Source organism: Papio anubis, chromosome 9, assembly GCF_008728515.1.
Source record: "Papio anubis isolate 15944 chromosome 9, Panubis1.0, whole genome shotgun sequence".
Classification (NCBI taxonomy): Eukaryota; Metazoa; Chordata; class Mammalia; order Primates; family Cercopithecidae; genus Papio; species Papio anubis.
Genome location: NC_044984.1, coordinates 102,516,037 through 102,527,096, shown reverse-complemented (window position 1 = coordinate 102,527,096; position 11,060 = coordinate 102,516,037). Strand labels below are relative to the sequence as shown.

Here is an 11,060-nt window from a genome sequence, read left to right as displayed (position 1 = left end):
CCTGCTTACTGTCCATGTGGCAGTATATAACACTTTGCCTCTCCCTCTGGCTGGAAAACAGCCCCTGGACATCAGCACCTCCTCACAGAAGCCCCTCTGATGCATGAGGAGGAAGAACACAGGGTCTTCCTTCAGCGGTATATGGAGGTTTAGAAACACTCATCCCCACCCACCAGGGAACAGAGTGGACTTCTCTGTACTCCTGGACTCTCCCTGACTTCCCTGCTGCATATGCCTGTGCAAAGCATTACGCTCAGGGTCTGTCTCTGTGTCTCTGTCGCTCTCTCTCTCTCTTTCTTACATACACACACTCTCTCTCTTACAAACATACACAGAAGGGATGCCTCTCATAGATAACCTCTTCCATACCTGTGCACATACTCAGGCAGGAATACTTCCACGACACTCCAGTGACCTCATCCCACCCACCACTTCTCCCCACAATTCCTCCCTGTCACAGCAGCCAAGGACAAAAGGCATATGTGGAAGGCATGCCCTCCCCAAATAGACAGGCAGCTTCTCACACATGGGTTTCATGCACACTGACCATTTTCTCCTTTACACGGGTGCAATTCCATATACAAGGACCTGCACAGACCCATTATAAATGGATGGTCATAACGGCAACTTGTGGGATACAGTTTCAAAACACAGAGAGGCAGGAGAACACAAAGGCAATTTTATACACAGAGGCATGTAATTCTTCCTGAGCAGCTATGCCAGTCACACAGGCACAAAAGTAGTTATACACCAACCCACCTGCCACCCTGAACATTTTCTGTCTCTATCTCTGTTTCTTCTCTCTCTCTCTCTATGCCTCTCTGTCTCTCACTGTCTCTATCTCTCTCTCTCTCTTACATACACACACGCGCACACACACACCCCCCAGGAAAACATCCCATTTGTGAACCTGTCTTACACAACACTCTACCACATGGTAGAATCATCAACAAAACTCGCATTTAATGATGGTGTTGACCTGAGGAATCTTCAGACAGAAGCTTGTGGTCAGAGGGGACCACCAGCAAAGAACTGACCCAGGTCTTGGACCAAGAGTCTTGCAGAGAGAGTCAACCTCCCAGTGGAAGGGAGGCCAATCCCTCCACTGCTTCATGAAAGAAGACTAGAAATTCGCCTGGGGGAAAGAAACACGGTACAAAATACATTCAGAGCCCCGTGGGTGAGCCTGGGGCAGCCCAAGTCCTACAGATGAGGGAATCAGGGAAGGGTGCCACAGGTCTAATCCCTGTGTCCTTCCTTTGCATGGCCAGGTTCCAATGGGCGGAATGTATTAATCATATTCCTCTTACAAAAATATATCTCTTTACACGCATCTTCTCCGTGGTCTCTTTGCTACTTGGGAATGAGCATTTACCTGCACCCCAGGGCTTCAGAGGGACCGCTTAGGGAGGCTGCTCCAACAGAATAGCAAAGAGGCTGCGACCTATGGCTTTTTCATCTACACAATGATGGATGGTGCAGGTTTGGACCAGGTGGGAAGCCACTAGTGTCCGGGGTTGGGGAAGAGATGACTCTGGACCAACACTTTGTAAGATTGATGCTCTGTGATTCAGGTCCTCAGAAATCCTTTGGTTTGGCATCTCAGCATCAAGAGAGCAGTGTTTGTATAGAAATGACACAATTTCATTCACCCCATTCCTTAAAGGGTCCTCAAGGGAAGCTGGCCCTGTTGGACTGTGATCAAGGGGAGACAGATGGTCTGGGAAGGTAGTGGGGAGTCCATTTTGGGTGTGGTTCCATCTGATTAAGAGCACTCTTGCTGTCTCACCTGGATAGCAAAGTACCCATTTGTAGGGGTCAGAAGGGCAGTGTAAGACCGACTGGAGCCCACCGTGGAGGGATGTGTCACTGGGGCTCTCTCTTAACTCAAATTCTGCACGTGGCATGTGGCCATCCTTGTGGGCTCATTGTTGGTGCCTGAGGTTCCTTGAAGGTGGTATCAGGATTTCAAGGTCACCTCCTGGACACAGCATGGATAGAAAGGGGCAGGGTTCATGCCCTGGAGGTGGAAAGGCAAGCAGCTTGTTTCTGAGAAGCAGTGTGGCCTGGGGGGGGGGTGTCTCATGACACCAATGGCCCCACATGGTGTCTCCAGTTAACCTACCGTGAGCACCAATGCCTCCCCACCCTACCCAGGATGTCAGAAACCTAAGGCCACGGAGAAACTTCCCAGCAATCTTTCTTTAGAACAGAAGGTGGCCTGAGTTAAACATCAGTGCCAGCGCTTCTTGGGTGGAGATGAGAAGGGGGCTGTGCAAGCTCAGCCCAGAAGGGACAAGCATCTGGGGCCACATTTTTACAATAGCCCCCTGGGCTCTTGCATCAAGAGCCTCGACAATTGCCACAGGGCATCCAGCAAGTCTCCGTGATATGGATGAGCCCTCCCTCCCACAAGCAGAACTCAGAGTGGTGGGGGCAGGGACACAGGAGACAGAAAAGAGTCCATGTAACTAGAACCCCCAAAACAAGATGCTCCACATTGCCAAGGGGGGAATATGTGAGCAGAGTGGTAGTGCCTGGACAATCTCTTCCCTTGAGCCTCCTCTGTCATGCAGGAAACTCATTGAAGGCAAAGAGCAGCCAAGGAGATTGTCCCCAGACCAAAGAGAGGACAGATGAGTGGGGGTCACCAGGGGTCTTGAGTCCTCAGGGCCTACATGGTCAGGACTCCCAGTCTACCCTCCCCCTGTGTGGACGCATCATCTTGGGTAGTAGTCATCGGGGACACCCGTGAGGTTCCGCCCTTTGAGGGCCGCGTCCACCATCTTGATGTAGGCAGAGATGGTCTTCTGCATGTCTGCAGTATACGGGTCATACTCGAGCTTCCGGAGCCCCGAGCGCTTGAAGTTACCATCCTTCTGGCTCTCCACACAGAGCAACCGGTCCTCCCTGACAGCCACGCCCAGCAGGTTGACCATCCGGCCCAGCTGGATGAAGAGGTCCTGCTTCAGGTCCTCAAAGTGAACCACCAGCACTTTCTTGCCGAACTTGAGCCAGTCCAGTGTGTGAGTGGCCCACCATGGGGCATAGTTCCTCACGAACTCTGGCCACTCTGCAGAGAGAGGAGAGAGGACACAGTCAGAGGGAGGAGGAGTTCAAAAGATCCAGTCAGATGGTGCAGGCAGTGGTTACTGTTATTCACAGCACAACACAGTAACACAATTAACAATTAAGTGTAATAACACAGGCTGGGTGAGATGGCTCACACCTATAATCCCAGCACTTTGGGAGGCCAAGGCTGGAAGATGGCTTGAGGCCAGGAGTTAAAGACCAGTCTGGGCAACATAGCAAGACCCTGTGTCTACAAAAAAAATGAAATAAAATAGCTGGGCATGGTGGTGCATGCCTGTAGTCCTTGTTACTCAGGAGGCTGAGGTGGGAGGATTGTTTGAGCCCAGGAGGTCGAGGCTGCAGTGAGCTATGATGATGCCATGGCACTTCAGCCTGGGTGACAGAGCAAGACCCTGCCTCTAAAAAACAAAAAGAATAACAACTTAGCTCAATTCACTCCTTTTAGAGCTCTAAACACACCCCGATACTTCTCACCTCAATGCTGTTTCTCTCTGGAATATTCTTGGCCACCACCTTCTCTTTGGGGATAACAATGTTACTTGTTTGGTGATTACTATATGCCAGGCAAACCCTATATATAAGTATGTGTTACTATAACATACAGCATATTATGTTATATATTATTTATGTTAATACATATTAATTGTATATTTTAGATGACATACTTGTATATTAATAAATATATTAATATAGCTCTTAATTCCACTTAATCTTCACAACAACCTTATGAGGTATCATCATTAGCTCCATTTAACAGAAGAGAAAACTGAGGCACAGAGAGGTTAAGTAATTTGCTCAAGGTCATATAGCTAATAACTGGCAGAGCCAGGATTTGAACCCAAGCAGTCTGGCTTCAAAGTCTTGGCTTTTAAGTACCAAGTTTTTCTGTGTAGTAGTGGTATCTCCTCACAGGATAATAATAGGGTTGTTGTACAAAGTAGAAAAAAACATATAAAGTTTCTAGCATGGTGTGTTGGGTTCAGCAGGTGATCAATAAATGTTGGCTATTGTTATTACTGATATTGTTCTGTTTTCAGGTCATCTTCTCAGACTCCCTGGGCTCAGGCGGGTGCTTCCTCTGGGTTCCGCAGTTCCCCTCTCCATTCCCCGCAGCCCCCCACAGCACTCATTATGCTGTGCAGAAATCCCCCACTTCTGTAGTCTGTCTCCCCACCAGACGGCAAGCTATCTGAGGGCAGGGTTTAAGTGGGACTATTTTTATCATCATCTTCACACATTTCTGTCCTACCTTTCTTTATTCTTCAGGGAAGTGTCGTGGTGAAATGAGAGGATGGATTGTCATGCAAACTGGGAGGGGGCATTTCTGACTTGAAAGACAGGTTACAGAGAACCTGGGAATTTCATGGGGAGAGGCAGTCAGCTCCTGGAGCTGCTGAAACTCCCACGAAGGAGGAGCCGAGGAAAGTGCAGAAGGGGGACCTGGAGGGTGTTGGGAACAGAGAAAAGGAATCACAGCCTCAATTCTGAGCCCCAGCTGGAGAATCAGAGGGCAGGAGCTCCAAAACCATGAACAGAGACCTGCTGCTTCTCACAAGGCGAAACACTACCCAGTGCCCGCCAGAGCAGGCAACAGGAGAATTCTGTTTATTGAACGAGGGTGGTGAGTCCCCCAGGCTGCACTGGGGAGCCCAGCTGGCTCTCAAAAATGAAGTCCTAATTCCTTGCTGGGTGATGGATACCCATTATCTTATTTAATCCTGCTGACTACCCTGAAAGGAAAAGGACTACTGTCCGCTCCTCACCAGGGAGGAAACTGAGGCTCAGAGAGGTGAAGTGACTTGCTCATGGTCACACAGACAGGAAGCACCATCCAGATCAGGCCTGCCTGGTTCCAGGAGGGATCTTTCCCAGGCACCAGCAGCCTCAGCCCCACTTCTTCCCACTGCCTGTACTCAGCAGGTGCTCAGTGAACGGTTGTTGAACTAAATTGAAACTCGCGACTGCCAAATTGCAGTGTGGCGAAGGCCTCCCTTTCTTTGCAGAACACATCAGAATCTGTGGCAAGAGTCCTTCCCCACCAAGTCCCCCGGAACATCATGGCTGCTTGGGAGATATTTATGCTGCTGACAAGCATATTTTTTATCCTTAAAATAGATTATTTACAATGTATCTGGCTAATTGGGCCCGTACTGTTATAATGAGCTAAGACCAGATGTATCTGAATGATTAGGAAAAATCTAGCATGTTGTATGCTCTATTTTCCTTGTTCAGAATTTCCCCACTCCCGCATCACCTCACAGCATTGCTGGTGATTCGGAATAGCTGCTACTCTCAGGGGAGACACCCAGGTGATAGAGACGGTGCTCGTCACCCAGCACCCAGCACCCAGCAACAACACAGATCCAAACTTCTAGGCTTGGCCACCTCTCACCATCTCAAGTGGTTGCTGAAAGAGGGCTGCAGGATGGCTCAAGAAAAAGGAAGGAGTTTCTCAGGTAGCTCCAGGTGTCCTAGTCATGGATGCAGGTGGGATGGAGATGACAGTGTGTCCTTGTTGACTGCAAGCCTCTGTGGGACACCAGCCGCCTCTGTCTGAGGGGCAGGAAGGGAATGTATGTTGCCTGAGCATCTGTTGGCGTCGGGAGCTACGTGGGGCACTCTGCATGCATGATCTCATTCCGTGCTCTGAAGTAGCCTAGAGAGTAGGAATTCTTAATACTGGCTCCATTTTAGACACAGAGAAGAGGAGTCTCAGAAGCAGGAAGTAACTTGCCCAAGTCCACACAGTGGGCATTGAAGGCAGAGTTCCAACCTACACCTATCCCAGACTGAGCCTAATGGAAAACAGTATGGAGATTACTCAAAGAACAAAAAATAGACGTACCATTCAATTCAGCAATCCCACTACTGGGTCTCTACCCAAAGAGAAAGAAATCATTACATAAAAAGACACCTGCACACATGTTTAGTGCAGCATTATTCATAACAGCAAAGGTATGGAATCGACCTCAGTGTCCATCAGTGGAGGACTGGATAAAGAAAATGTGGTACATATACATGCACGTGCATACGTATATAAAATGTTTATTTTATACATTTACATATATTAAGAAACCTGCACTTGTACATCCTAAACATATAAAAATAAATAAATTTTTAAAAAGAAAAATAGAGCACCTGGTCTGATCAGCTCCTGCCCTCTTTTCACTCCAGGACCTGGGAAGCTTGACTTCTAGGCTGCCTACTGCTCACTTCACCTTCAGACTGTTGTCTGAGACCTGGGGTCTGTTCATAGATGACTCTGCAGTCAGACTGCCAGGGTTTAGAACCCAGCTCCTCCCCACACGAGCTATGTGACTTTGGAGACGTTACTTGATCTTCAGCCTCAGTGTACCCATCTGCCAAGCGGTGATCTGGATAAGACCCACCTCCTACAGATGCTGTACAAATCGAGTGAAATAAGATTTGCAAAGATCGCCGGGCGCAGTGGCTCATGCCTGTAATCCCAGCACTTTGGGAGGCCGAGACGGGTGGATCACAAGGTCAGGAGATCGAGACCATCCTGACTAACACAGTGAAACCTCGTCTCTACTAAAAATACAAAAAAATTAGCTGGGCGTGGTGGCGGGGGCCTGTAGTCCCAGCTACTGGGGAGGCTGAGGCAGGAGAATGATGTGAACCTGGGAGGTGGAGCTTGCAGTGAGCCGAGATCGCGCCACTGCACTCCAGCCGGGGCACACTACAGCCTGGGCAACAGAGCGAGACTCCACCTCAAAAAAAAAAAAGAAAAGATTTGCAAAGATCCTGGTACAGCGCCTGGGACAAGCAAGGTGCTCAATAAATATTGGTTAGTGTTATGATTATCACGATGCTATTCATCCTCCTGTATCTCCTGACTCCCCACATGCTCCATAATTTAGTCCAAACATCCCTCCAAAAGCACAATAGATATCCAAGCTATTTCAGCAGCAGATGTTTGTCCACCTGGCCACCTCCTATGGCAATGCTTCCTCTCTTGAAACTCAATTTACTTCGTTGGAAAGAAGAAGAAGAAAAATTAAAAACCAAAGTCCTCATTTAACTCAGGATTCCTGATCATTGATTGCTGTCTGCAAATTGGGCAATAAAGCCATGGAACATTGGTAATGAGGGCTGGTTCCACCGGAACTGTCATACAGGTGTGCCTGGCAGGGCACGGGCTGGCCAGCCTCCCCTCCACCTTCTTGTTGATGGAAAGAACTGGGGCCTGATTAATAGCTTAACTGTACTTAATTCCCCATGGAATCATTAAACACAGTATCTGTTTCATTAAACAGATCCAGGACAATTCACCTTGTATGATCATATCACATAAAATTTTGCTCTGAACTCACTCTAGGGAGATTGTAAAATTAACTCTACGGAACCCAAAGCAGAGCGGGGTTGGTGGTTCTAGGAGTCTGGACTGAGCGGTAATTGCGAGGGGGGCAAGGGCATGGTGGGGTGAACACACTCAAAAGCTAGGTGACCTTGGCTCTTACAGGGTGACCTTCACATACTTTGTCACTAAGGGCATCCAAAAGCAGCAGTTCTCAAACCTTAAAGTGCACATGAAGTGTCTGGAGAAGTCTTGTTAAAATGCAGATTCTGATCCAGGAAGACTGGGATAGGGCCTGACATTTGCTTGCCTAAAAATCTCCCAGATGATGTCCATGTCATTGGTCCACAGGCCACATTTTGAGCAGCAGAGGCTTATAGCAATGGTTCTTAAACTAGGGTGCTCATTGGTATCACCTGGAGGGTTTGTTAAAACACAGATTGCGGCCGGGCATGGTGGCTCATGCCTGTAATCCCAGCATTTTGGGAGGCCGAGGTGGGTGGATCACGAGGTCAGGAGATGGAGACCATCCTGCCTAACACGGTAAAACCCTGTCTCTACTAAAAATACAAAAAATTAGCTGGGCATGGTGGTGGCTGCCTGTAGTCCCAGCTACTTGGGAGGCTGAGGCAGGAGAATGGCGTGAACCCGGGAGGCGGAGCTTGCAGTGAACCGAGATCGTACCACTGCACTCCAGCCTGGATGACAGAGCAAGACTCTGTCTCAAAACAAACACACATACACACACACACACACACACACACACACACACACACGCAGAGATATTGCTGGAGCCCCACTCCCAGAATTTCTGATTCAGCGGGTTTTAGGATGGGGCCTAAAAATGAGCATTTCCAACAAGCTCCCAAGGGAGGCTGATGCTACTGATTTAGGACCTTAAAGCAAGGGTCTCAAACTCAAGTGTCTCCAGAGGCCAGATGGTGAATGCAAAGGGGAAGAATGGGCTGAGTGGAGACTGGGGGTTCTGTTCTTTAAGGAAGGCTCTCTGCCACAGCCCTTGCATACCTGGGTCAGGCCTCGGAGGGGGCACTTGGAGAAGATCCCTTCTCCCATCTCAGACTCATGTAGGACCCTGGGCTCCCAATATGAGATGGGGGTGGTGGATCCCCCTATCCCATACTCCCTGCAGCCTCTCCATTCAGCCTGTTCCGACTCCTTCCTTAGTGTTGGTTTAGAGCTCCCAGCTGTCTTGAATAAGGAAAAAGATAAGAGATGGATGGCTCTTGGGAATTAGGAGACTTGTCTGAACCTAAGATAGGGTTGAGGTTCCTCTTCCAGAATATCTGAATGTACCAAAGGGTCAGCAACGTCGTAGGCAGTAGAGCCTGGTGGTTAATGTCTTGGTTTGAATCTCAGCTTAGTCAGTACCTACGGTCTTAGCCAAGAGACTTGTCCCTTCCTGGGATGGCTCTCTCACTTGTAAAGTGGGGTGTACTGATGGTCACTGCCTTTCTTACCCCCTGTGGTCCCTAGAGAACTTAGATGGGCTATCAAATGTCAAGTGCCCACAAGAGCTTCCCAGGTAAGCCCCTTTTCTGTTCACTTGGGACAGTAGGGTGCCTGGGAGGTGGGAGAACTAGGTCCTAGGGCTAGACCAACCTTGGTGGTCTCTGCTTCTCTCTGGCCTCAGTTTCCCCACTACTCAATAGGAATCAGTGGTTCTCAGCCCTCCATGCACATTAGAAGCAGCTGGGGAACTTTAAAAATATTCACACAATGCAGGAGTGGGGTGGGGACAACACACATTGGGGCCTGTCAGTGGTGGGGAGGGAGAGCATCAGGAAGAATAGCGAATGCATGCTGGGCCTAATATCTAGGGGATGGGTTGATCTGTGCAGCAAACCACCATGGCACACGTTTACCTATGTAACTAAACTGTACATCCTGCAAACGTAACTCAGAACCTGAAATAAAAGTTGAAAAAAATATATTGACGTCCAGGCTCCAACCAGTAATAGTCCAGGGTGCAGCCTAGGCACTGGGGTTTTCCCGCTCTCCTCCAGGGACTCTAAGGAGCAACCAGCACAGAGGCCCACTGAGCTCACTGATCTCCCAGGTCTTTTCCAGCTTTGACAAGCAGAGTCTGTGCTACTACCATTTGCACATACGGATATCTCAGCCTGGCGACCAGTGTTTGCTTTTGATTGATTGTTCTACCAACAAATGATTCAGAGGCCTCTCTACCCCTGGGAATGACTGGACAAATGTCACCACCTATCCAAGCTTCCACCCCCTCACTGAGAAGAGGAGTGAGGCAGAGGGAGGAACAGACAAACCGCCTTGAGTGAATTGGGACCCAAGGGGCAGGCCCAAGGGTTTTAACGAGCAAAGTCAGTGTTGAGGGTGTTACCGGTGGATTGCTGAGTTACATCATCCTGCCCTGCTCTGTTCCTCTCTGGGGAGGGGCTGGAGTACTGGAGCAGCCTGGTTCCTGGAGGCTGGATGAGCTGGGGACAACTCACGTTTGCAGAGCGCCTGCTGTGTGTCGGGGACTCTGGACTGGGTGATTCATAGCCACCAATGGTTCATCTAATCCATTATCACAGTGCAGTGCTGAAGAACGTGGGCTCTGGAGCAAGATTCTCTGGGTTCAAATCCCAGCTCTACCACTTTATGGAAAAACTCCTCCCAACCCCAGCTTTATTAAGGTCTAATTAATATACATAATACTGCACATAATATATACAATTTAGCAACTTTGGTTCTGTGGATACACTCATGTTACCATCACCATAATCCGTCTAATATATATTTCCATCACTTCTGGAAGTTTCCTTTAGTCTATTTTCTTTGTTCATTTTTGTGTATAGTAAAAAACACTTAACAAGAGATCTACCCTCTTACCAAAATCTTAAGTAAAGAATACCTTCTTGTTAACTAAAGGCACTATGTTGTATAGCAGAACAGTGGAACTTACATCTTGTATAACTGTAACTTCATACTCATTGAACAACAACCCCCTATATCCCCCTTACCCTGGAAAAGCTCCTTAACCTCCCTGAACCTAGGTTATCCCATCTATAAAATGGGGACAATTATGGTGGGGATTTAAGAAGTTAGCCTTTTCCAAAACCCTCAGTAGATGTGACTTTCGTTATGGTGGTGGACATCATCCTATAATGGATATGGGACTTTGAGGCTGAGAAGGGTTAAGAATACTCAAGATGGCAGAAGTTGGGTCTGACTTCAAAGCTCTGGCTACTGCCCTGGGTGGCTGCTCTGCATTGAAATGTTGATCCACACAGCCCTCTGTCACCTAGTAAGTGCCAGAACTGAGTCTCAAACCCGGGTCATCTTAGTAAGTTCCATGCTTGGGGCTCAACACGGTACCTTTGCCCTTCCAGTGGGCATGCGCAGCAAAGCCTATGTGGCCGCCGTACTTGCGGTTGAACTCAGCCATGAGGGCCTTGTAGGGGTTGCGGATGAGCAGGATGGCGGTGCGTCGAAAGCCTCGATCTCTTTCTGGCCGCTTTCGTGCGTCTTGATGCAAATGGTCCGTCCGCTGCGCCAGTGGTCCCGCTCACCTTTAAACCCTTCCCGCAGCCAGAGGTAAGGAACAGGACCGGTGAGCCGGGGAAGCAAGAAACCCACCCTACTCCCTTCTGGGCCACTTCAGGAATCCTCATGC

At 48.8% G+C, this 11,060-nt stretch overlaps 1 protein-coding gene across 1 annotated transcript in view; it reads right to left on the bottom strand.

Moving 5' to 3' along the window:
* Positions 1 to 657: 657 nt before the first annotated feature.
* WSCD2 (WSC domain containing 2) overlaps positions 658 to 11,060 on the bottom strand; it is a 124,045-nt gene continuing 113,642 nt past the window's right edge. The window contains 3 exon segments of the mRNA XM_021922865.2: positions 658 to 3,073; positions 10,763 to 10,868; positions 10,871 to 10,965. Of these exon segments, the coding sequence (XP_021778557.2) occupies positions 2,721 to 3,073; positions 10,763 to 10,868; positions 10,871 to 10,965 (554 nt within the window). The 3' untranslated portion in view covers positions 658 to 2,720.